General features: G+C 39.0%; 1 protein-coding gene across 8 annotated transcripts in view; it reads left to right on the top strand.

The window, feature by feature from the left end:
* LOC106159310 (zinc finger homeobox protein 3) overlaps positions 1–27,507 on the top strand; it is a 92,377-nt gene extending 64,870 nt beyond the window's left edge. For 7 of the 8 annotated variants that reach the window (XM_013535546.2, XM_013535544.2, XM_013535552.2 and 4 more), the window contains 7 exons: positions 8,865–8,954; positions 12,160–12,543; positions 13,472–18,820; positions 19,280–19,426; positions 19,911–20,099; positions 23,160–23,216; positions 23,614–27,507. In XM_013535546.2, coding sequence (XP_013391000.2) covers positions 8,865–8,954; positions 12,160–12,543; positions 13,472–18,820; positions 19,280–19,426; positions 19,911–20,099; positions 23,160–23,216; positions 23,614–24,164 — 6,767 coding nt within the window. In that variant the 3' untranslated portion in view covers positions 24,165–27,507. The remainder of the gene's footprint in view (positions 1–8,864; positions 8,955–12,159; positions 12,544–13,471; positions 18,821–19,279; positions 19,427–19,910; positions 20,100–23,159; positions 23,217–23,613) is intronic. The other variant, XM_013535565.2, reaches the window with a different exon arrangement.
* Positions 27,508–27,937: the final 430 nt, after the last annotated feature.

Below are 27,937 nucleotides of genomic sequence, written 5' to 3'. Positions count from 1 at the left end.
TCTGAAGGAGTTGACTTAAAGCAGAAGCACTGTGTATAGATTGTTGATTGATATTGAACCGCATCTGAGTTGTGAATATTAATGCAAATTATTGTCATTCTCCAGTTTTTTTTCTACTTTCACAGAAGCATCTTTTATTCATGACTTGATACTGCATGATATGAACTGGTATTTAATTTGAACTCAGTTTTATGATTAATTCAGGTCCTTTTTTCCAAGATCATCAAAATGGTAAACCTCATATAACTGGTCATTAAAATGACTTTCCTAATAATAAAATTTCTTAGCAAAGATTAAGGACAATGTGTTGCTAAATTAACAGAATTGTCAGGATTTATAAGTAGAACTATTTGATCCCCCTGTTTCCCCACAGCATGGCACATTGAAGTTCCTTTGAACAAAAGGCTAGGAAAGGTAAAAGGCCTGTGAACAAAAGGATCTGGCCATTACATTTCCACTAGGCAATCTTCATGAACAATGAAAATTTAACCCATTATATCTGCCGATTGGTATCTTCCCTTTGTGCTTTTTCCTATTGCATCACTCTACATGACAGGGCGGATGGCACTACAGCTATGGCAGCTAAGGTTACCTGGCCGATACCTGTACCTTTACCTCTGTAATACTCTTACATCTGGGCTTTCTTTTCCACTGAGCATGTTAATTATGATTTACCTTGAAGTGGAAGCTTTATAACAGGGACATTTAGTTATCCATTCCCCCTGTTTGAACCTTGGGTGCCACCTAGAGAGGTATTCAGCTGAAAAACCTAATGAGACAGACAGAGTGTGGGAATATTATGGTGCTGTGGTAATTTGCAATCAGCTTTCGTTGAATGGATGAACAGAGAGAGGAGAGGGAAGACCTGAATGGAAAAGATCATTTTTTGCCATTCCTGTTTTCTTTCTTGAAAAGTCATTATTATCTGCCCTCATCATTTAACATTTTAACCAATTATAATAAACACATTAAAATTAACTTATTTGCAAATGGTAGTTTTAGAAATTAAGTATAGAGAATTGGCCAATTCTACCTATTTAAAAATCAGTGGTCCCTATTTCACTCTTGGTATCTAATTTGAGATTAAGGGCAAATATCGACATATCAGATATATTACCAGGAAAAACAGAGGACATGACCTGGTAGCAGTACAGTGGCAGAGGAAGTCGTTCTTAGTCTTAGTGGACAGTAGTAGTAGCACCAAAGAACAGAGGCCCCAAAATAGAAAAATAACATCTGTAAATGATTGCCATTCTACCTTGTTCTTGTTTCATCGAGAATTTGAAGTTGAACACTGGTCTTAGATGAAGCTGCTAAATAATTTAAGAAGATGATACAAGAGCTTATTACCACATTGAAACTGTCATTAGTAGGCCAATTCAACTTCAGGGGACTCTTGTTGAATGCAGTCAGATTGAGTAAAATACAGAAAAGTTGGTGATCATACGAGTATGTTGGAATCAAGAAGAGGAGTGTTAATCTGATTACATTCAGCAAGAGTCCCCATGGAGTTTGGTTGATCTACATAGATTGATAAGTTTCATTGGAAAAGAGACCCAAGTTGTTCTTTTCAAGACCCTTCAGCCATTTCTTGGGTCTTAATCTGAGAATTAAAGCTTAAAAGACCAGGTATTGATATTGTCTTGTCACTGATGCTTAACTCATTGTGGTGGCTTTGGCATTTTTAGACATGTCAGTTAAATTTATTGTGGGCCGATTGTAAATAAAGTGGCCTTGGGCTACTATTACCAAGTCCATTTTACATTATCAGCTATCGAGGTTTAGCAGGCTTTAAACTGAGCCCAAAAAACTTCAGAAGATTTGTTTGTGGAATGGGGCCCTAGAAAGGGTCAGTTTGGTTTTGGTGCCAGTAGCCAGGACAGTAGGCTGTCCAATGAATGAATGACTTCACATTAGTTCAGGCATGACTCTTTCCCCCACAGAGACTTGGCATTCTTTCACTGGGGCTCATTTGCATCTGGAGGTTGGAAGTGTCAGGGAAAATTATGCCACTGACCTTTAATAGTAATTAGAACGCCAGACAAATGGGCTGCAGAACATCTCAGCAAGGTGTTCCTATAATAGCTGTGACCCAGCCAAATGAGAATAGATTACCAGTTGTCTTTTTATGCATCAGGAAGACATTTTATTCATCAAATTTAAAGAGAACTGCATTAATCCAATTCTCCCGTCCAATTTTGTGTGTTTATGTTCATGATGGAAGGAATTAAGTTCTGTATTGACTGCGGCAGCTCATTTCCATAAAGACATTAAAGATAAGTCTCATTTATTGGCGTGAATTTCCATGAAAAGTTGTAATTAAGGAATGAGAGTGATGTTGACCATGGGTCAGTGTCTGGTCACTCAGTTGGCTGGAGCTAAGATGGACATTCCAAAATATTGCTCCACACAGGTGCTTGCTATTAATTAGAAAAGTTTCTGCTGTCAGAGAGAGAGACTGAGTCATATAATCTGTGTAGACTGACGTGAACCTGGGTACAGACATCAATGAACCCAAACAGGTGTAAAAAAATCTACTTAAAAGATATGGAGAAAAACTGATCAAATTTCAACAGAGCCATGTCATTTTATAATTAACTTAAATCCCGTTAATGGCACTGGGGTGCAACAATGTATAGGTGATTAATGGAGGCAAGCTTCTCAGATGGAAGGAAAGGGGGAAATTAGATAAATGATCCAGTGTGGGAAATGAGTCTGAAGTTGAAAAGTGATTAAAGTAAAATCACATGGTGCTGGCTGGGCTCGGACAGACGGGGCCTAAAAAGAAGGCCTAGTGTTAATTAATAGCTGGAGGTGGACTGCGTGAGAATGCGGTCTGACCGAGCACCCAGCGAAGTGGCCGTCCATCCTTCATCAAGAAAAATGGCCGCACCAGCTTGTGGTTATTACAGACCAGGCGTCGATTATTTTATGTTGCTTTTGATGTTGCGAAATTTTGTTAATTTATCACCATGGTTACCAATGCACCGCAGCTGGTCTTCTGTTTACCAGCCTGATGTCAATTGCTTATACCTTGTCAGTTTTTTGCGTAGGATAATTAGAGTTAAAAACACTTTCCCAGCGTATTAGATAAGGAGGCAAAAATCAGCTTATTCTGGTTAAAGAGACTTGAGGGCAAGGTTGTAAAAAAAACCTGCTTGCGCAAGAGAGGGATTATGACTGAGAATTAACTTTTGCAGCATGTTTGTTGTAAGAGATTATTTTGTTACAATTTGGATGAAATCACTAGCAGGTTGATGTTGTTTGGACAGTGGTGGTTTAGGAGAGTGGACAAGCAAGTAGCTCAGTGGGGAATTGAGGAACTAGCCAGCTACTTTGGTCATTCTAAGTGGCAGATCCATAGCACTGTAATCAGTTACAGAAAGCTTGTACATAGCTTTCCTATGGTTTATTAGTGCTTTGGATTTTTTCCAAAAAGAAAAAAAAAAGAAGTAAATTTAATTTTTCTGATTTCTGAATGATGTTACTATATTAACTAACTACATCATTAATGAAGTTGCTTAGTGGAAAATGCAGGCAATTTCTGATATTTGCAGTAGCTGACCAAACGATGATCTGGCCAAGGCCACATAATACCACTATGCATCATTTTTGTAATAAGAAAGAAAAAATGTGTGCCCCCACTTACATTCATGGCACTTAATTCAGATAATAGCTGTAAACGGCCTGTATTTCTTTCCTAGAATGCTAATAGAAAATAACGTGTCAGTTGAAGCTTTCAAGGAACGTTACAAAAATACACAGTCCAGGGACATTCCTACAAGAGGGGGATGGCTTCAGAAATGCACTGTCTGGGCACATGGACATATTTGTGAACAGTTACTTATGTTGTTGTGTATGGGGAGAAGGGCTACTGCACGTCATGTAATTTGAAGAAATCAGAACTAATTTATTGGACACGGAAAACTGTAATTAGTGTGATTTCTTCATTAGAGGCTAAGAATAGGCAGAAATCTGAATAATTGAAGTACTAATGAAAAAAAGAACATAGTTGCTTATTAACCCCCTGGGAAAAAAGAGTGTTTTAGGGAGCTGAGAGGGTGCGCTGGTCAGGGAGATTTCTTCATTTTCTTTCTTACAAAAGATGGCGAAGAATCACATTCAAGTTTCATTTTGAATGAATGGAGACATTTGTCAAGATTTATCAAGTGAATCAATACATCGTTATAACCTGTAAGTCATTTACCCTGCCCTATCCAGTCTCTTGGTGGTGGACCTGGCAGAGAAGCCATAGGTATCCCAGAATCCTTAAGGAGCGTTGGTACTGCCTGAAAGTCCTTGAAAAAGCAATTGCATCATTTCACCAGGTACAAAAGAATGGGAAAAACAGAAAAAAAGCAATACTTCAGTATAATACTCACAGTTTTCTAAAGCACCTACATTTCAGAATGTTAACAAACCTGCACACAGGTGAAAATAAATATGTATATTGTTGCATGGCTGACTACATGAGGGGTAGGATGACAATGCCTGTGTCGCAGAAAAAGTCATGGTATTTAGTACTGTATATATTCATTGTTGTCTGCTAAAATGCCCAAGTTAAATTCAGCAATTTCATTTATTTATTTTAGAAACTGGTGTCAGAATATGATTTATTAATATATTTATATCCTCAAAGTAGAAGTAGTAGCAAAATTTATTTATTTATTTTTTTTTTTTTTATGGTGACAGCATGTTAAATATAAAATTATTTCCCCATGGCTGATATTAGGTAAACTAAAAATTACTGTCTGAAAACTACCAAGATGATAATGAAAAATATTTATACATTAATAACATTATAACAGTCCTCATATTTTTCTAGAAATTAAAAGTCATCATATCTCGGCATCTTACGATGTCACCCTGGTTGACGCCACTCAGGATATTATTGTTCCACAGGTGAACTGTCAGTAAACTATAGATGCCAGTAATTAAGAGAACAATTAAAGAAATGTGCCATTTTAATGAAGGTTTGGTGAGGAAATGACACGGTATGTGCCCATTAAACAGCAGTTAATATCAGTGCTGTAATGAGACTGTTGGGGAGATCTGATAAGAGGAATTAGTAAAGAGGGTGACAGATAACGAACATGGCTCAAGTCTGAAGGAAAAAGAGGTTTATGCAAGTGGACAGGGAGCTCCTGGTCAGAAGTTCACGACCTCTGATAAGCATCAATTAAACTGAAGTTCTAGACCCATGGAGATAAGGCAGGGCTTGTATCAGATTCTTATCCTGCAGATCTTGTAAGTGTGGCCCCTCTCCATTAGACGTTAGAGAGAGATACATATTTAATTAACAAGTGTCTTGGTGCACAAGTCTTGGAGTGAATATGCACTGGTTCAAGTTTTGGAAACATTTCTTTGGTCTAATATCTCACTTGTATTGCCTTGTGCTGTATTGTATATTGGTGGTTAGGTTTTTGTTTTGTTGACTCCTCCCCCCCCCCCCCACCCCAAACACACACACACACACACATATCCACCCAGCCCCTCCCACCAGTGCACATGCACACATACACATGCACTCATAAATGCATGCACACTTATTTACACACATACCAACCTGCCTTTCTTCTCTCTGAACCCTTTAAACACTTGCTTTTTGATATAGCACCATGTTATGAGCATATTACTGTGGTAAATATTAATAGTTCATATGACAGTTAACAGGGAAATGGATAACTGTGTATGTGTGCGTGCATGTGTGTGTATGTGCATGTGCATGCTCGGACATACTCTATAAGGTAAAATGTTAATTATCTGCATTGACAGCTGCTTACCTCTGCCAGATAGTTATATTGTCCCATTTAAACTGAAAGTTGCCTAAAAATAGCCAACAGATTTCTATGGATTCTTTGCTTGTTCTTGTAAAATAAAACCTGCAGCTCTTCAAAAACATTCAGCTGTTGATACATACCTATGGCCTCTGTTGTCTAAGTAAGCTCACCCAGCTGTAATGGGACCACAATTATTTTTTTTAACTCTCAAATTAATCAATCAGGAGAAACAACTGAATCCTAAAAGATAATTGTGATGTTTTTTTAATTAATTTTTTGGACACAGGTAGGGATGGCTTTAAGAAGAAATAGGCTCGCATTGATCTTGTTCCGAGATATAAAATTCCTTAGATAAAAAAATATATATGTAGCACCTTGAAATATATTACAGCTTCAACTTTTGGTTTTGGTGTTTATCTTAGTCACCCTTCTATCTGTTAAAAGAAATGCAGACAATTGTCAGGTGTTCTGTGCTATGAGACCCACTGAGGTGTGACATGCCTGTGCATTTAACAGACAAAAGTTGGCAAAATTTAATGATAATCTCTCAGGTGCACTCCTTAAAGCTTTAGATTGTCTTCTCATCCTGAGTACATGTAACTGGAGTTAGGATGCAGTGACGCACCTTAGACACAGACAATAGGCGACCAGCAGCCATTATCTGCTGGGGCATTTGTTAAGACGCCATTAGGATAAGATGGTCGTGAGATAATGTTAATCAAGCTGGAGGGGAGAGGGGATGAAGAAAAGGGAGGGTAACAGTGGCACCCTAATTAAACAACACCAGGGAGAAAGTCCTTGTGTTGGCTCTTCAACCTGGAGTGTGGGAATGTAATCAAGTTTGAGTTAATCAGGTGTACTCTGTAAAAAACATTCACACTAAAATTGGTAATTGAATGAGCTGAAATTAAAATGAGTAATGGTGGGATGTTGACTCTCCAATCAAATGCCCCCATTCTGCTTTGTTCTCAGCAAGGAGAGGATACAATAGCGCACCTCTCTCGCTTTGATCTAACATCTTTTCATGAAAATCACTTCAAGTTATTTTTAGGACCTCTAAATGAATATGAGGGAGTAATTTATCAGGGTTATAATAAAAGAAGGCACTGGTGAGTGAATGGGAACTTGTTGTTGACGGAGAAACCAATAGACAAGTTGTGGTGCGTAAAGCTGGCCCAGTGAACCCTTTGTTAGCACAGGTTCTTGTTTTTGGATATGCCTATAGTCATAATGATGAAATGATTTGAAGACGCTCTGAAAAGGGGGTGTATGAGGCCCCCATTAATTGCAAATTGGGAGCAAACTTAACACCTGTGCTTTGTGTCTCCATACCGCAGGGGCTGTGATTTTTCAGGAAGTAAGTAGAGGGATTTATAACAAGTGTGACAGCCATCTTCTCTTTAAATAGGAGAAATTTCTGAACCTGGCCAGGGGTATTTGAATAGAAAATAAAGCCAGTTTATTATCAACAAGGATAATATTATCAGTATTTAGGGTGTATATAATGTTGGGAAATGTTGTTTATTGAGCCTGTTGAAACAGAAAACACCACCATTGTCTCGTCTCTCTCTATCTCAATTATTACCAGCTATCTCAGGGAAAAGCTAATCGTACCTTGTCAACTGTAAAACAACTTAAAGTGTGTCATGTCTTGCTTCCATATGCAGGAACAAACCTGTTTGAACTGCCACAGCTTAATTACTGCTGCCAGGTTGTTTTGTTGGGAAATAAATGAAAATTAGGATGGGTTTGATGTAGAAATGAACCCATTTCTCTAATTATTGTGATTATTGTTCTTTGCAATGACCTATGCCAATTTACCTCAGTTACTCCAAGTGAAGATTGGATTACACAGAAATTTAAGATGCCATTTGTACACATATTGTTCAATTTCGAAGAAAATTTATGACAGATGATTAGGTATATGAAGATATTTTAATCAAGGTGTGGCTACTCTCACTAATCAGTATATGGCTGATGACAATACAAGAAAGACAAAAATTGGTGATAAAAAAGACTAAAATTTGAACTATGTAAAGACTAGTACCCTTCATTTATGTGTTTTATTTTTTTTTTTTAGCTTTTATCTTAAATATTGTAACCCACCAGTTTTATGGAGCTTTCCATTAAGTACTTCAGTGTGCCTCAAAATTTTTTTGCAAAATGTTTTGTTACTAAGAATAAATATCATAAAAGACAAATTCAGTTACATGTAGCTTGCTGTAAGTGAAAAATAAAAGAGCAAATTAAAAAAAAAACGAATGCAGAAATAAGTTTTAGATGGACTAATAACACAACTTTATTAAAACTGAAGTTGTGAGGGGTATTGTGTTTGTTTATCTTTGTAATGGTGAAACTTTTAGAACAGGATCACTGAAAGTTCTTCTACACAAGTCTTTCTTTTAAGACATTAATAAAATGTTTTTTTTTCTTTACAAGATTGATAGACAGAATCAGCATACTGTGAAATAAGTTTATTATTTTCTCTTAGTAAAAGATGGTATATAAGTACGTCCTTAAACCACTAAATGTGGTGAAGAGTGAAAGGTCTTGAATACTTGGAAAAAAATCTCTTTAAATACAATTTACTTTTCTCATGATCAGTATCAACATACATAATGTGAAAAATTTCCTAATTTTTCTTCAAAATAGACTAGAATAATGGGACAATAATCTCAATGATCTCAGTTAGATTGTTTGAAAGTTCTTAGAACCATTCAAAGGTGAATGCCCTTTCCTCACCTTGTGAATTATCGGTTGTCAACATGTTTTTCAACTTAATCATTTCCTAGTTGTACAGGAGGAGTTTGTTTGAAAATTTGGATGGTAAAGTGTAATCTGTTCTATTGCATACATTATTTTTCATTTAGCAGAGTTACATGTTTTTAGTGTTACAGCATGCAATTTGCGTGTTCTAATCTGCAAAAGAGTTCACACTTCTCTGACAGAAGTGAGAAATATCACAATGTTTTTTAATATGCCGATATGCAGTCGCAAGCCTTACCATAAAAAGTTAAATATCGTATTAATACTTTTACATATTTATTATTATAGTGTGATAAAGAATGTTCTTTATTTTTCAAGATGGAGACCAGGTTGCTGACGATATGGACATTAGTCAAGATGGAGAGGTGGTGAGAGAAGACACAGACAGCACACTAGAGTCCACAAATGGTAGGATAGCATTTCTCATAGAAAAGAAACCTTATATTTTGACGTCTGTACTCATTAGAGCTAAAATAATATGGAATCAACATAACACTGAAAGAGAAGAGATTCTAAAAGTGGGGAAACCACTATTATGATGGTGATATTAGAAGCTTAAATGACAAAGTACATATGACATGATTTTAGACAATTATTTGTACAATAACAAATACAATTGGATACGAAAATAGAGTTGTATACTCATGGCTTATTTAGTATTTGGGATGATCAACTGGATTGGAGACAGATCTTCTTCCTGAGTACTAATATAAGATAAAAATTATTATATACGATTTAAGGATAGCGTTAGCAAACTTTTGCTGAAAAATAAAACTTTTAAATTTGATTGTTGATGCCATCATTGACACGAATTTCTTTTTGCCTATTTTTATACATGTATATAATTCTTTATTCACTCAAAACAAATTATACAAATGTGTAACAACTTAAAATATTTTGTATGAACTTTAATTCTTCTTTGGCTCTTTTGATAACAAGATCCATGCTAATTTTTTATTTATTTATTAATTAATTTATTTATTTATTTAAAAGCAGAAATGTGGATTTAATAAATGTATTTGAGTTTTGTGCCCATTATCAATCACACAACTGGTCTTATTTCTTACTTTGATATATACCGTTAAAGCAACCAAAAGATCTTTTTGATTGGTTTGTCTTACACCCCATTTCCATAGATTTTTAGATCGATCTATCCCTGTGGGGAGTCTCACTAGATTACTGTCAGCTTGGCCGGCTTAAGCGTCTGACCCGCCTACTAAAAGCTGTAAAGGGGTAATTAACTATGGTGCGCCATCGTCTGACTGCAATTTAGCGTGAACCCCCAGGGAGTTAGGTCGATCTAAATTTTAATCCCTGGATCGATCTAAATCTCTGGAAATACACCCTTACTCTATATTCGAAAACAATCCTTTGTTTATATATGATTGACTGATTCAGATATGTTAAGTTTAACTTTGAAAATTTAAACGACTTTTAGTTGCTTTTGGATTATATCATTATCATACACTGTATGAAAACATTCACTTTGTCAAACTGACAAAAACAAAATTTCCTGGGGTTCAAATATATTTTGATTGGACAAGAGTTGCAACAAATTAGTTTTGGAGTAAACTAAAACTTAGATGTTAAGGAATGAATTCTACATTCATATCAGTAAGTTTTGTTGCTTAATCCCATTAAAGATGGCAGTCATGTAGCAAACATTTTTAATTCTTAATTCATCAGCCTGAAAGTTAAGTTATGAGTACTTTTGAATGCGTGTCACAACCCACATAAACAGACTGAGACCCTCTGCTATGTCACTTATTTTGCCCATCTCTTTCCTTTGAAGATGGCCCTAATTAAACCAATTTAATTTCAAGTGTTGAAAATAGAATGAAAGACACATTTATAATTTCCTTTCATTAATCACAAAAGGAGTTTGGGAACTCTTTACGTGAGAAAACAAGGAATATTTGTACGTGCTGATGGCTACAGATCATTTGTCATCTCATCCTCAATCTTATGCTTTAAAAGGAGCAATAAAAAGAAAAAAAAAGATAATTAAATTTATAAACCAGTCATTTATTAATCATTAATTTCAGTCTGCCCTGACTTATACTCAGAGTATGTCTGACTTTGTCTGACCATATTAGTGTTCTTTGTAATATATACCAAAGTCACAGCAGGAATCAGGGTCAGCACTGAGAGTTATATTCTAAGGAGTTGATTAATTTTACTTGTAATCTCGGACTAATTACAAAATCTATAACACTAGGGCAGGGTGATTTGATTAAGATGAGAAAACTATGAGACAGCGGCAACCTTGGCTTCACACCTGAGAAAATAAATCTGATGTCTTTGCACTTTGTTTTTAGATTGTGCAGCCCAGCGTTATGGCGGGCGCATTGTGACTGATGAATGGCTGCAGTGTGCAGGGAAACAAACCATAATATTCTCAGTGTAGTCATTTCACTGAAAGCTGCAGATCAGTGGAGATGGTATGTGTGCCATTGTTCCAGCCTCTTACAGCAGAACAATGGGGAGGCACACCATTTCAATGGCGCTGAAATTTGATGTCGATTTCTCATTACGTTAATCACAGACCCTTTCTAATTTAGCACACAGGAAAATGATCAGACTCGAGATTTTGAAGATTAATCAGTGCGTTCCTCTCCTCACCGCAGGAATGGCCGCCTACAAGTCAGAATGCTTGCTACCCATTGTGCCGGCAAGGGTTGTGAGCCTTATTAAGCACCAGAGCATCGTTAGTAATTAAGGAAAACATTGATTTTCGTAATTATCTTGAACCGCCCCAGATGGTTCTCATCAGCCAGGCCATGTAGCGGGATTTTTTCAAGTATTTTTCAAGCCTGGTGGTTTAGACTCTCATCAAGTACTCTTAGTTAGATTAGGATATCCTGGGATGTTATTACTGCAGGGCACAGTCATAAGAAAGCTTGGGGCCCAGCACTGTATCCTGGCAAACTACACTTTACCACGGCAACACCAATAAAATACATATCTCAATTTAAATGGCTGCAGACCTCGGTTACATTCCATCTCTCTCTCTCTCTCTCTCTCTCTCTCCCTTTCTCACTCACTCTCTCTTTCTCTCCTTTCTCCAATTCCTGTGCATCATGACTTAATGGGCACTGATATTTAAATGGGTTTCTATTATGTATTGATTTTTTGATGTTAATAACTCACGCAGTTAGGGCGGTCAGGTCATACTCGGCAGACAGAGACACTTGAAACTGATAATCAGGGCAGATCTTAAGCTGTGCTATGTTAAGAAGGCAGTCAGAGATGAAAATGTAGTGTTGCTGCTGTGTAAGGGATTGCAGCAGCCATGTTTGATAATCCATATTTAATGTGTTTGCCTTTGACTTGCGTTTGTTTGTTTGTTTGTTTGTTTGTTTAGATAGTGTTTGATCTCTCACTCTCTAACACACACATACACACACATTAATGAAAAACTTCATATGAAGAGAAAAATAAGAACTTATCTCTCAGTAATAAAAATGACAGTCTGAACATAATGGCTTATGCTTTTACTTTCTTCTTTCATATATTGGAAGAAAAGCATTTTATATTTATATGAATAAGAAATAAATGCTGTTAGAAATGATGGTGATGATATTAACAATGGCTCTCTTTTTGTTCTCTCCAGGTGCTACAGGGAACTCTCTAGACCATCACCAGATGTGTCCATTCTGTAACTACACGTGCAGTAGCGAGGTGCGCATGCACACACATGTTCTACAGCAACATAACAACCAGCAGCAGCAGCAACAACAACATCAGCAAGCGGCACCGTCTCAGTCCAGCCAGAGCCAGCCGTGTCCACTGTGCCAGGAGGCGTGTATGGACACTCTGGCCATGGAGGGTCACCTGATGAAGGTTCACAATGTCAGCAAGGAGGGCATGCAGAGAATACTGTCCATGGTGGATGCGGTTCCGGCCTCTAAACCTGACCATACAGTGGCGCCCTCTGAAGAGAGTAAGAGAGGAGATGATCCACAGCAGACGGCGGATGAACTGCAGGCTGACAACGGTGAGGAGAGCATGAAAGTCTATATCGTTGAAAACAAAATTCATGGTTCTTTTAAGGAATATGTAAATAAAAAAACATTTTTGGGACTTTTATAAGTATTAAAGTGGTAGCCTTTTTTCTTTTGCTGATTGTATTTATAAAGTAAAATGTTTGGTTCTTTTTGTTAATAAAGTTTTTAAAATATTTTTCAAGCAACTTACAAGCCTTCATGTAAGACAATGTTTTGCATTGAAGAAAAAAATCTTAAAGATGTGTTCTATTTCTTGTTAACAATTTTTTGTCCTCTTTATCTTCATTTTGATCTCAAATAATTAAGAACAGTCTAGGAAAAAAATCAGAAGCGGTCTGTTTTGTGTGAAAAATGTTTCTCACCTTATCTTCAAATAACTAAGTAATTTTTAGTGGTGATAGTTAGTCCTAATTAGGCAATTTGAACTAGGAAGTAATTAGCAGCTTGTTTGAAGCTGCTTGATATGCAGTGGCAGTTGCAAATAATTGTTCATTTGCAAATAGCAGTTAGTTGAAAAATATTTCTTCAGTGGAGATGTTGAAGGTAAATACCTCAAACTGTATACTAAATGTCAGCACACACACACACACAAACACACACGCACACTAGATCCTAGAAATAGTATAGGAGTATAGGACTATGATCTCAACTGAATGCATCTACACTGAAGAAGTAATGTGATTTATGTTCATGTTTTGTTACTTAATTGACGATTTGCACAACTGACAATCCATGAACTCCATACATACCTATAATGTGCATGTGTATGTATGGAGTGCATGGATAGGTCTATTCTAGGTCTGAGGGAAAAAGAGATTTCTCATCTTTCAGCCTTGTTTGTAGCAGTTAAAGACAAATTGACATTTTCAGACCAAAGAGAAAATGACATGATGGAATTTCATATTGTGTATTTTCTAGGTGCATCCCCAGACTTCATTAACCTGGAGCAACACCCCTTGAATGATGAATACCGCTGCCAGACATGCACCAAGACATTCCAGAACATCGACCTCCTGTACGCACACCAAAACGAGCTGGGTCACCTGGAGCTGAAGCAGACACCACGCGGACCCGGGTACCTTTGCTGGAAGAAAGGCTGTAACCAGTACTTCAAGACGGCCCAGTCCCTTCAGGTTCACTTCAGAGAAATTCACGCCAAACGACAGCAGGCAGCCATATCTGAACGCCACGTCTATAAGTTTCGCTGCAGTCAGTGTAGCTTGGCGTTCAAAACCATGGAGAAGCTACAGCAGCACCAGCAGTACCACATGATCCGTGCTGCCACCAAATGCATAATATGTAACCGCAGCTTCCGTACTGTAGCCTCTATGCAGCAGCACATGGAGGCTGCTCACTTCGAGACCATGTCAGAGGCCGAGATAGCCGATTACCAGTCACGAATGGCTGCCAACCCACTGGTCATCCTGACCCAGCAACAACAGTCACTACAGCAACTGTCTAACAATCACCAAGATGACGAGGACAAAGATGATGTTCCTGGTGATCATTTGGCTATAGATAACTCAGATGGAGCAAACATGGGAGAATCAGACATGACCAAATCTCCTTCTGTGGATGAGAATTCTTTGAGTCGAGGGGAAGATATGTTGGATGTGAACGACAACTCCAATGAGGCATCAAACGACTCGACCCAGTCAGACTTCGAGTACATCAACACTCAGGCATTTGCTGAGAACAGCTACAATGACCCCACCAAGAAATACAAGTGTCATCGCTGTAAGGTTGGATTCTCCAAGCAGAGTTTCCTCAGTGCGCACAACAAAACCTTACTCCATCGCCGCGGTGACAAGCTGAGTTACCCCATGGAGAAATACCTGGACCCCAACAGACCATTCAAGTGTGAGACCTGTAAGGAGTCATTTACACAGAAAAACATACTTCTGGTTCACTACAACTCGGTGTCGCACCTCCATAAGCTAAAGCAGCAACAACAGCATTTTGAAGGAACACAGGGTAACAGCTCCTCAGCCACCAGCCCCCTCACCCCTAGCAGTTCAAGCCCTCCTGGGACATCTACTGGGGTCTCTCTGGGCACCTCCATCGTAGGGAGCTCACACCCTACAACTTCTGCCCTGGCTGCAGCGCCCTCTTCAGGGTTGACAGCACCAACATCATCCACATCTCCCATGCCCAGCAGCCCTGCCCTATCAGGCAATCAGACAGAGGATAAGAAGCCATACAAGTGTAACATATGTAAGGTTGCCTACAGCCAGAGCTCCACTCTTGATATCCACATCCGCTCAGTGTTACATCAGACCAGGGCTTCCAAGCTGCAGGAGCTGGCCATGACAGGCCAGGTGGACCTCTCACAGCCTCTGTTTGAGCAGCCAGACCAGCAGTCCAAAACCCAGCAGCACCATAAGAAAGTGCTGGCGGAGATGCTGCAACAGAAGGCGCAAGCTGCTCAATCCCCAGCCGCGTCATCGGCCACCTCCTCCTCCTCCATTGTTGCTCAGCCTCCAGTATTAACACAGGGTATGTCCAGCACATTAGGTGAATCGAGCTCACAGATACACCGGAATAGAATTTCTCAGCCCGAGAGCATGCAACATGACCTGCATCCCCCCAGCACCCCAAAAGTACCCAAAATGTCTGCAATCTCGGAGCAGGGGGAGAGAGCCATCACCAGCAGTGAGGCTGCCGGACACCCTCCCATGCATGTGTGCACAAAGTGCAACTCCATCTTTAACTCCCATGAGGTTCTGGTCCAGCACCAGCAGATGTATTGCTACTTCCAGCCACCTCTCACCAGAGGGATACGCATACAAGCACAGCGCAGTCTCCTGGAGAACTTTGGCTTTGACTGCGTCATGCAGTTTAATGAGTACAACCAGAAGAGGAAAGTCGTTGAGAAGAAGGAAGAGAGCGAACAGGAAGCTGACAAAGAGAAGGAGGACGAGGAGAGGAAGGAAAAGGTGGACAGCAAAAGCGGAGTTAAAGAAGTGAAGATGGACCTGCCAGAGATCAACAAGTGCGAATGTTTGACATGCGGGAAGCAGTTCTCCAGTCTGTGGGTGCTCAAGGCGCATCAGGAGGAGATCCACAAGGAGCTGGTGCCAACAAATTATGTGGAACGTATCGGAGATGACTTCAGAGAGGACTATGAGAAAAAATGCCAGACTGCTCTGCAGGATGACGTATTTGTGGCCACTTCAGCTAGCCCCAGCACTAGCCAGGCAGAAGCAGTGTTGCAGTCCCAAGCCCAGAACATGGCTCCCCTGACCCCCTCGGCCCTGGACATGGCCCACCTAGCACAGATGCCCATGTTTGGCATGTTGCCCTTTGGCCCCCTTGGAATGCCCATGATGATGAACATGATGCCACCCCTGGGTCTTCACATGATGCCTGGGATGGACGGGTTCACTCCCCCAGGGTTCCTCCCAATGCTGGACCCCAACTTAATGGCTGCACAGAAACAGCAGCACCAGCAGCAGCAGCAACAACAACAGCAGCAGCAGCAACAACAGCTAGCTGCTCAGCAACAGAAGAGAGCACGCACACGCATCAACGACGAACAGCTGAAGATCTTACGAGCTCATTTTGACATCAATAACTCCCCCAGCGAGGAGCAAATAATTGCCATGTCAGAGCAGAGCGGACTGCCACAGAAAGTCATAAAACACTGGTTCAGGAACACACTGTTTAAAGAGAGGCAGAGGAACAAGGACTCTCCATACAACTTCAGTGTACCACCCCAGACCACTCTGAACCTAGCAGAGTATGAAAAGACGGGCAACCTCAGCCCCAAGTCCTCTGAGAATGATGACCGAGATAAACACGATACTCTGATATCCAATGATGAGTCTGATGATGATGGCATGTCCAGTATTGCAGATGACCCTTGTCCTTCCACCCCTACAACCCCAGGGCCCTCGTCATTGGGTCATAACAGGATGTCAATCAGTGCCGCATTTGGACTGCCCCCTATGTCAAGAGAGGACCATTCCACACCATTCAGTAAGTCCTCACACTATATGATGAGCAGCACTCCTACACAGAACCATGACCAGCGTGCACGCGTTACCACACCCTCTGATGATTATTCAGATGACACCAATCATAGTCTAAGTGGATCTGGAAAACGTGCTAATCGCACACGATTTACTGACTACCAGCTGAAGGTTTTACAAGATAGTTTTGAGCAGAATGCCTACCCTAAAGATGATGAATTGGAGCACCTCTCCAAGGTGTTAAACCTCAGCCCCAGGGTCATTGTGGTGTGGTTTCAGAATGCGAGACAGAAAGCCAGGAAAAATTATGAAAATCAGCCACAAGTTGAGATTGAAGATACCGACGGAAATCGTTACCAGCGCACGCCTGGGCTTAATTACCAGTGTAAGAAATGCCTGACTGTGTTCCAGCGTTATTATGAGCTCATTAAGCACCAGAAGAAGTACTGTTATAAGGATGAGGATATTTCATTAGCACAGGCATTTGGCATAGCAGATGAGGACACAAACTCAACTGGCAGTTCCAATCAGAGTGAGGCAGAACAGGGAGATCACAGTGACAGCAAAATTCGAGAACGAAGGCAGTCTGCGTCATCTGGGAAAGAAGAGGCCAACTTCAGTTGTGAAAAGTGTAATTTGTCATTCACACGCTTTGATTTGTGGAGAGAACATCAGAATGTTCATTTAATGAATCCTAACTTGTTTCCAGCATATCCACCAGACAGTGCATTTGCTATGCTACAGACTGTGGCCAGCCAGCACCGGGAAGACAAGATGGGCAACAAACGCAAGGCCTCTGAGGTCTCCATGGATGAAGATGATGAGAGGGATGATGGACAGCCCAGAGACAAGCGCCTCCGCACCACCATCCTCCCAGAGCAGTTGGACTATCTGTATCAGAAATACCAACTGGACTGTAACCCCAGTAGAAAACAGCTGGAGAACATCGCAGCCGAAGTGGGCCTGAAGAAGAGGGTGGTGCAGGTGTGGTTCCAGAACACGCGTGCGCGCGAACGAAAAGGTCAATATCGTGCCCACACTCAGTTGATTCACAAGAGGTGCCCTTTTTGCCGTGCCCTTTTCAGGGCCAAGTCTGCCCTGGAATCTCACCTGGCCACCAAACACCCTGAAGATATGGCTAAGGGAGAAATCAGGATAGAGGACATTCCTGATGCCACCAGTGAGGGTCCAGTCTCCCCTTCCACACCTTCTTCAGCAGCCACCTCCCCAGCCAGTGAGACCAAGCCTCTATTGTCGCCACCTTTTGGCATGCACCCCTTCATGCCATTTATGCCACCCCCAGGGCTGGGTCTCCCACCCATGACAGACCCCTTGCATCAGACCATGAAGAAGATTTATGAGGACTCCCTGAAGAAGTACATTGATGAGCTCAGTGGGGCAGTTCACCACCCGAAGCAGGTACCTCCGTCTTCTCAGCTGCCGCCACCTCCTCCTCCTAAACAGTCCTCTGAGACCCCATCACGTCATTCCAGTGGAATGTCAGAGCAGACGACACCCAAGAAAAATTCCTCTTCAACGTCCACCGTCAGTAAACCTGATGACAATGATTCTCCACTAGATCTCAGTAAGCCAATCAGAGTGAAGACGGAAATGGACAGTGTGCTGGAGGGACCAACTACGGATATGAGTGAGAGAAGTAACGACGGCGACTTGAACTCCTCACGCAACTTCAGTTTTGACGACTCCCGCTCTGACACCTACTCTGAGTGCACGGAGAATTGTGATGACGACGAACTTTCACCGCAGTCGGGTTCCATGAATTCCATGGTGCCTCACAGGATTCCAGGCAAACGCTACCGCACTCAAATGACCAACCTCCAGATCAAGGTGATGAAGTCACTGTTCTCCGACTACAAGACGCCCACCATGGCAGAATGCGAGATGCTCGGTCAGTTCATAGGGCTACCAAAGCGCGTGGTTCAGGTCTGGTTCCAGAACGCCCGGGCCAAGGAGAAGAAGGCCAAGCTGGCGTATTCCAAACACTTTGGCCAGGAGCTGGAGTTCTCGCGCCCTCCAGAGGAGTGCAAGCTGTGCAAATTCAAGTATTCACACAAGTACACTGTCCAGGACCATATCTTTACTAAGAAGCATATAGAGAATGTCAAGAAACACATCCAACAGGAGACTGATGCGGAGAACTTTGCCAACCCAATGACATCGCTCTTGCGCCAACACGAGTCAGAGCAGATGAGAAAATTAATGGAGGCAAGCGAAGCATCACATTTGGCACAACTGAGAGTAATGGGACTAAATGCCATGGGACTGCCCAGTGGAGGTAATAATATCTCATCAATGTAGTCTGTATACCTTTTATTCTCAGCAATTCTGTTCACATTATATAAGTTAAAAAAACTGTAGTATCATAACAAAAGAGGCAGGAAGGTGGAATAACTGAGTTATGCAAGGCTGGTAAACATCTTGTTAGGTTTTATTTTTCCACCTTTGATAATTATTTGACAGCATGGTTTAGTACTTGACTTGTAGCTTCCCTTTATAGACAAAGATGCAAAGTATGGTGTTCAGGCTTTGCTAAGCTGTCTCACCAAATATCAAATGAAACAAGTGCTTAATTTCATTCAAAATTTTCGATTGGCTATAAATACTTTTATTCTGACAGGTATGAATTGGTGGTAATTATAAAAGTAAGGTGTGTCACTCCAACACACATTACTATCTTGCTAATTGCACAATTTTGATAATTAACCTCTGATAATTCCTGTTCTTAATTATGTAGCTGCCGGATCTGGTAACGTCAGCCCAGGAAATGTTTTTCCAGAGCCAAAACCCTCTGCCACTTCCAGTAAAGACTTGGCTAAGACTCCCACGCGAGTGAAACAGGAACCTAAAGATGATGCTGATGCATCTACAGCACACAGTGAAGGTGAGAGAAACACACCAATGGCAAATTGTATGCTAAGAAGCTGTGGCACAGATTACAGTGATAATCCTCAAAATAGCAATACATTTTATTGAAAAGTGAAAAAAAAGTTTCATTTCCTTGATGTTGATTGTGTTTAACAAAAAAAAACTGTGTGTTTGATTTGAAATTTAAAGCTGCAAGTGTTCAAAAGTAATGTTATTATGTGACTGCATACACTGAATCAGCATTATCTCACAATCTTAATTATTTCTTGTATGTAAATAGATCAAGGGGGTATATACTGCCTAATTCCACCACTATATCCATTTCATGAAAAATTTAATAAAACCATTCTGTTTTGATCATTCTCCAAGCAGGCCATGATTTAGTGAAGTACTTCATTTGCAGACTAGTTGACTTCTAAACACAATTTTTAGCCAATACATATAAATTGCCTTTGCGCAGTCTGTATAAATTTTTTATGGAAAATTTCTTTATTTTTCAGGAAAAAAGAAGGACTCTGCTACCTCATCATCTAGTTCAGCCAGTGACAGCTCAGTGGCATCTAGTCTGCTCTCCCCATTTGGCCCAGTGCCAGGAGGCGAGGCTGGCATGTACCCCTTGATGTACACGGGTATGCCTGGTATGTTCCCTGGTATGGGGATGCCATTTATGCCACCAGGGTTCTTTCCAGGTAGGCTTAAATTAGAGTGTATGTGGGGGTGTTCATAGTTTTGTTTTTAATGTTTGTTTGCAAAGATGACAGTTTGTTGCAATCTTTCTCTGGATAATAGATATTTGAAATATGTCTTTAAGCAAATGAGTTTATATTATTATTATTATTATTATTATTATTAGTATTTTTTTTTTTTTTTTTTTTTTTTTTTTTTTTTTTTTTAATTGTGAAATTGAAACCAACAAGTTTTTCTTGTAAAATCAATATCACTGTTTGTTTAAAGATTTAAGTTTTGGTATATTTCCTCACTTGTTTTTCTCAAAAGTATAAATTACAAGTCTATCTTTCTGTAAACATATTAATTAATGAAGTGAGTTAACAAAAATGGTGGATTGCTTGTATGCAATTAGAATCCTAATCAAGATGAGGAAACCTGACATCTGTGTTAATGAATTTGAATAATAATATGCAAAAAGTTTGGTGTTAATTATATTTGTCTGTCTGACAAATTTATGTAATTTTAAAATGGGTTTGATTGCTGATTGCAGCTACCCAGTTAGATGACATAAATGTTCTAATTGACTCTACAGCTGAAGTAATTGCAGAATATGAGCTCACTTAATAAATTAAGGCAGGGTTATGTTGCAAGTTAAAGAAATAATTATTGAGTATATTCTGTACAATATTAGAACATCATCTTTCTGTGATATAACTTAAACATACTATTAATGATCATATTGCATATTTTATGTGACATTTTTGTTTAAATGATGGTGAAAGAGTTTTACTGGAATGTTACAGATCATAGTGACCATATCTCATATGATATTTCATTTTTGTAATAAATAACAAAAGTGTATGGGTTAACACCAGTCTCCATAAGCTGATTAAGGGGGATCCCAGGTTTGCACAGTGGGTACATGCACTCGTTTTACCCCCCCCCCCTCCCTTCACCCCCAGTGAAATAAGACAAACCCAGCAATTGTCCTCATGTTTTGTTATATATTTGCTGAGCAAAGTAAGGGAATTTTTCATCTTTGTTCAAAATTTTAAGTGAAATACAATTTAGTAAGTGCATATTTGAAGAAAGTGATGAGAACTGTGTCACTATGGTCTGTGTTGTGGTGGAGAGAGATTTTCTGTTGGGTGGAGTATGAATATTGTGTTTGGTGTTGCTTAGCTGCTGCATGTTTCTTAAGGTAAGCTATTGTACAAGTATAGTAGACTTCTCTTCTTTGCCTTGTACATTTCGTCAAGTCACTACAGCCAGTAGCATGTGTAGATTTTGAAATGATGTGGGATTTTTTTAAGTCAATTATTCTGGCCCTGAAGTTAACAGCTGTGTAGCATTGGCTGGTGGATATGTGAAATGAAGATACTTTTCCCAAGTGGTTGATAAAACTTGGTCTCTGTACAATATCTCAGGCTCTATACTACACATTTCTCCACACATTTCTCTACACATTTCTCCAGCAGCATTTGTCCCACACAATTTTAAGCTGAGCTGCTGCCACTCGCTGCAGATTCACCTGTGAATATTTCTCTGTACCTGTGTGCATATGCATGTATATTAGCATTTTTGCATGCATTATTTGACCAAAATTGATGTGCATAGTCTTTGTACCTGGATACTTGCCTTCAGTCATCTTACACGGGAAGATGGCAAGGAAGAATTTTTCTCATGGAAATGCTGCACTCTGTATAAAATGTACTGGATCTCCATCTTGTATGGTCATTACTGCCTTTCCTCCTATGGGTAAAAATCCCCGAAGGTCACAGCCCCATGATATAGTCAGGAGTGTGTCCTACCGTCTTACTCCATATATCATAGTTTCAATTCTGTATAAATTCCTAGTAAAAATATTAGTGTGGCACACTTTTTACATGGGTTGTATTTTCATGCTGTCCATATCACCTCCAGTGCTCTGTAGAAGTTGAGCTTTGTTACACCCAAACTTTGTTTCGTGTAGATTAATCCTGTTTGTTATAATTAAATTGATATTGGTCCTGCTTTATTCTCCCCTTCTCCTCTGCAAATCCATTACCTCTTGTGCTAACATTATAAGTGGTATAAGTGCCTTACTTGTCCATGGTACTCTACTTTTTTTCTGCCTTATTTATCAATATATGATGACCAAATATTCACCTAAACATTATTATGTGAGTTGCACATCTTGCATTTTAGCTCTTCATTTTGTTTTCTTTGTAATTTTTTTATCATATAATTACTATTGTTATTTTTCTTCTGTGACAAAATTATCAACTATGCCATACTAACCTGTTTCTCATCAAAAACCAGAACTGACTCTTGCAGACATAAGTTCAGCTTTTATAATCATTGTTTAGAGATATTTCAGTTTCAAAATTCACACTCAAGCTTTTGTACAAACCATTTTGATTAAAAGAATAAGTTAATTTGACTTAATTTGACACCTTATGGCTGTATTAGATAGAATTGCATTTGTCATTCAGTTTTTAAATGACAAGTCTTTGCATGTTGATAAATGAACTATTGGTTTGATGTCTGCATGCTCAAAATCTCTGTCCCAGGTACACATCCTCAAAAGAAAAAGAAAACGTCAATATGGAGAAAATCATTGTGCAAACACTAATTACTATTATCATTTTCTGCATGAAGGCACATTGGGCTTTTATTTCAATTTACATTCAAGTTGTTTCCCTGGAAATGGACCCATTCCATATGGACCCATTTCATATGCAGTGACTCGTCCATTCCAACAATATTCAGTCTTTGTAATTTGACAGAACCTGTGCTAAATATTTTACACATTTAGGGCTGTAAAACTTGTTGCTTGCATGAAAATGGGCTTAGATATAGATGGGAAGAAACATCTATGGAGGGAGGGGGGACGTTGCCAGTTTGCAAGGATGTGTACTTGTCCCTCCTTAGCCTTTCCCCACCTCTTATTTGGCTGCATGGTGTATGTAGATACAGCTCATTGTCGTCTGCTGCTGCATAGCATACAGCTCTGTTGTAAGGTGTCCGTCTTGTGACTGAGGAAATGGTGAAAATCTCATTCCTATGTTACATTTACCTCAGCCCTTTCTCTTCATTAGGCATACCCATGATTGATGATTTGGGGATGCCTTTTCCACCTCCAGGGGGTCCATATGGTAAGTTACCACCTGCTTGCCCCATTCATCAAATTAAGCAAATGATAAAATGCTTCAATCAAGTAGAAAAAAAACAACCAAATCATATAAAAATTTGAAAAATACTGGAATGCAAATATATGTGGTCCATAGTGTTGGAGGTAAGTTGAGTGCATGTGTCAATGCGAGGAGAGAAAGTGGGTTTTTAAGAGTTTTTTTAAGGACATTTGGCAGAAGATTGACATATGAAAAAACTGTGCTGCTTGCTTTTGTCTTTCAAGTTTACATTGTTAAGATTTCAGGTGGATTTCATGATCTTAAGTACTGCTATTAGATGTGTTAAAATAAAATACTTCTTTTTTTCAGTCTGTCTGCAGTCTAATGGCAGGATATGTATAAGTTTTTCCTCTAATTTTAGGAATGGAGAACATGTTCTCATTTGACCCCATGACCTACGGCACACCGCTGGCGCTGCTCCAGATTCCTCAGCAAGCGATCAGAACAGTTGTCTCAAAAATAGCAGAGCAGAACACCACCCTGGCGCGCTACACACAAGACTGTCTCTCATTGGCTGACGTCAAGAACATTGTGAGTGTACGTGATGCTGCGTGCACCAGTGAGTTCACCGTGGACGTGGGTTTTGTCTGCAAAAAGTGTCACCTGGTGTTCCCCCAGCGCGATGCCTGCGTCAGTCACCAGAGGGCATCTTGTTACCCCGGAAAGAACCCCAACGAGGTGAAGTCCATTTTGAAGCTCGAGCAGGTGCAGTATAAATGCACCTTATGTGGAGAAAGCTACTCAACTCTGCAGGAGTATAAACTGCACTGTAATCTTGTCACACACAAGGCCAAACTCAGCAAGGCAGAGGCTGCAGGCACCTTCCGGTCTCCAATGGGACTGGCTGCTTCAGGGAATAAGTCAGCAGAGGGAGCCACCAGAAGTGGAACGCCCAAGAAAAGCACAAGCTGAGGACATTGTGCATTTTAGCACTCATTCACTAATTAGTACTAGAAGCTGCATTTACTAAATATCAATCAAACTCACAAAGACTTCACTTGTAAAAGTATTTTAACATGTGACTTGTAACTGCGCAAAATCACTTAAAAACAGAGAATAACCTAAACACAATAAGATACCTGTCATATATATTGGTAATAAGTGAAAACACGGCAATATAAACCTAGAGGCAATCTTCAACATACAGGCAATCTTCAATTCATATGACAGCGGTTTTCCACAGTGGAGAAGATGGAAAAAGTAATATTTGTGTTTCTAAGTTGTCTCTCTGTGTGACTTATAGATGTTTGTCCAGTCATTACAGTGGAACTTGGTGTCAGTGCACTTTTAATATGGGTGTAGTATTGTTACAATGTAACTTTGTATTATCAGGTGGGGACTTGGAACTGAGGCAAGCGTCGTTGAAAACTTACTTCATGAGTAATCAAAAGGACAGCCATTTCACCATTTCTGTGTACATATTGTGTAATCATAATTTTGTTTTCATTTACTTAGACGTCTGAGCACCTGATAATGCATTATATAGTTTGACTGCCTCATATTGTTAAGACAATTGTAAAGATATATATGGTACTTTATATACATATCGTCCATTAGTGGGCTGATAACTGATCCACCTACAAGACGGTGATATGTTTTGAAGGATTTTAAATGGAGAAGCAACAGGTATTAATTGTGATGTTTTGACTAAAAACTGATCTCCTGTGACTGAAGAGCTCAGCCATTAATTAACAGTGCGTCAAGTGATAAGGCGTCAGGAATGATATAAGTGTATGAAGAATCTGTGTTCAGTCACTGAATGTTTTAACTGTAGATGTCACTGTGAGCATGTCGAATTGATGTCAGAAGTCCCGTGGGAGAGTTGGTTGTAGTGCTCAGGAGATGCTCAGATGGTATCAAATGTAATACGTGTTGTGGAGAAATTATTGCAATACAGTTTACTTGAGTGATTTGTCAGGCACTATTATTATCTATCATATTATGTATTAGTAACCATATATATATATATTATAACTATATATATAATTACATATAAATCTATATATTCAGGGATGTATAACTCGAGGGCAGGGTTGCACCAGAAGCTGAGCTTTTAGCATATGCCAAAGGAAAAAAAGAAATCATGTCAAATTTTGTATATATAAGTCGTTGTATTTGATGACAAATTGACAATTTAGAGTAGCAGATGACAAATTTGAACTTCAAGTTTTGCATGTTTTTGTTTGGAATTAGCTTTTGGTTTTTTAAAATAATTTTGGTTGAATTATATTTTCAGTTCTCTTAGATGTTGAAGTAAAGAATTTGACTGAAAATGTCCAATATTGGACTGACAAAGATGTGATGGTTACCAGAGTCAAAGATTTATGTGAATTATGAAAATTTGTTACCTTGTTGGCTATCAGCCTAAGTAGAAACTGGTGCTTAGCATAAATTTATAGAACGTGAGTGGCAATTTTTCCTACAGGTAGAAACATTGGTAGAGGCGACTAGAACAACTATATGTTCAATTTGTTATGGTTTATTATGCATATTGTTGACATTATTACTGAATGAAGAAGCAATGGGAGGCATGAAGGTGATGAATCCAAGGTGCATATTAAGATGGAAAAAAAAGCTAACAAGAAAGTTAAAGTTGGCCATGCCGACATCACTTTCTCTGACATGTTTTTTCATTTTTTTCATATTAAAATAGTGACTCAAAGTCACTCTGTTGGCTGGAAATAAAATAAAAAGAGCTCAAGATTTTTGTTATGCAGCCATGTTAACATGTATATTTGCTAGGATTTTTATTACTGTTCTATATGTTTCCAATGACGTACTGAGTTCCTGGCGTAAGATACTCCGACAACTTATTTTGTATGTAGTAGTTGACATTGTAGTGTGCAAAGGCTTCCATAAGCATGCTAAGAGCTGCATCATTTTTACCTCTATGGCATCATCTATTGCAAAGCAGTAACGAGATTGCCATAGAAATCTAGCTAGATAGATTAACTGTTACGTAGTTGTAAAGAAAAAGCACAAATAAGTATTTAGATTACGTTGAGGTTTGCTTTATGCTTGAGTCCGGTCAGATGTGAAATGGTTAAGATTATGATACAGTTTCATGTTTTGTTGTAACCGATATTGTCTGCATGGAATCTGAATATTCTGTTACATTGTGATCATGTGATTGAACATCGCAAATTTGTCAAACAATTTGTTAAATATACCTCCTAAAGTAACTGAGAGAACCTCAAAATGGATCGTGATACGAAAAAATAAACAGTAGTGACTTAGAGAGATATTGTTACATTTTTAGGTTGACTGTTATTTTGCACAATATTTTTATGGTAAAGTAACAGTGTACAGGAACATGCATTGGACATATGATAAACATTACAGCATTTAGCAGTCATTATTAAAATGATAATTAGAATTATTAGTAGTTCTGTTACAAAGAGCTCAAGGCATTTGTTACGCTTATACAGTTTAGAGAATTCTGCGAGGCAGAAGGTGAAACTTTTACTGGGGCTGAAATGCAGAAAGCTGCAGCTGGCTGGAGATCCCACTGCAGTTTCAAAGCATATTTTTTCCTTTTTTTTTTCACCTCAGAAAAGTGGCGGTTATTAGATTTTGGCAGGTTTTTTGCTGAGGTAGTAGTGCGCATTTGCAATCATATTTGTACATATGGTGAAGTAAGGATTGAGACGGTATATTGTGGCTGAGGTATGGGTATGTGCCTGGAGACACTGAAGTGGAAGTGGATACGGTGTGGGTTGTACTGTTATCCCTATGGATACAGTTCACACTGCCAGAGCCTAGTATTTACACTTGGGTTGTGTATGTAGCGTTTGCTGAGGTAGGCATCAGGATGCTACAAACCAGACATTTTGCACAGTAGATACATTACATGTACTTATATGTATGCCACTAACACGTAGTTTTTACTCGAAGCATTTTTAAAAGCTACACATTGTTTCCACTTCTACACACTGTCTCCTAGCAACCAAGTTCCAAGTAACACTTACAAGGGAGATATGATTTAATTCTGGTCTCAGACTGTGGAAAACTTTATTACAGTTATTATTATTATTTTTTGTTCTTTTATTAACATAGAAAGAAGTATATTATATTCTATACAAACATATTATATATATACATATTATCAGAAGCACTGGGTATAGACAGTCTGTTCTATATTTTGTTATTTTTCATTATGATTATCCAGTCCCTTTACTGACTAGTCTACCCCTACGCTGTCAATAACTATATGTAGTATTGCTTGTGCTCATTAAAAGGAAATACAAAAATGGGAGATTTGTGTTGTTTTTGGTATGCCATTTTAAAAAGGCAAGAATAATAGATGCTCAAGAAAATCCATAAAATGTTAATTGCAATGCAAAACTCTAAACCAGAATTTTATTCTTATAACTATGTTACTAGTAAACGTGCATGTTTTTGCTATTGCTGCTGCTTCATTGCATGAAATATTGAGAAATGTATTACAGCAAGAAAATGACCTACAAATATTGGGCATGTTACAAAAAATGTCTGTATAGTAATATTTTCTAAATACGAAGTGCAAAGCTGACGTCAATTTATTAGTGATATAGCAGGGAAAATGGAAGAAAAAAAGATGGAGGATTAACTTCTTCATCTCATGCCCTTTTTTGACACCTTGCTTATGCTTTATGCATACCTGTGATTTTGATCCGATTTTCAATGAATGATTGATATGGAAATTG

Source organism: Lingula anatina, chromosome 4 (genome assembly GCF_051362555.1).
Source record: "Lingula anatina isolate TDL-2025a chromosome 4, LinAna3.0, whole genome shotgun sequence".
Lineage (NCBI taxonomy): Eukaryota > Metazoa > Brachiopoda > Lingulata > Lingulida > Lingulidae > Lingula > Lingula anatina.
The sequence above is the reverse complement of the archived record's forward strand: the minus strand, read 5'-3'. Positions and strand labels throughout refer to the sequence as shown.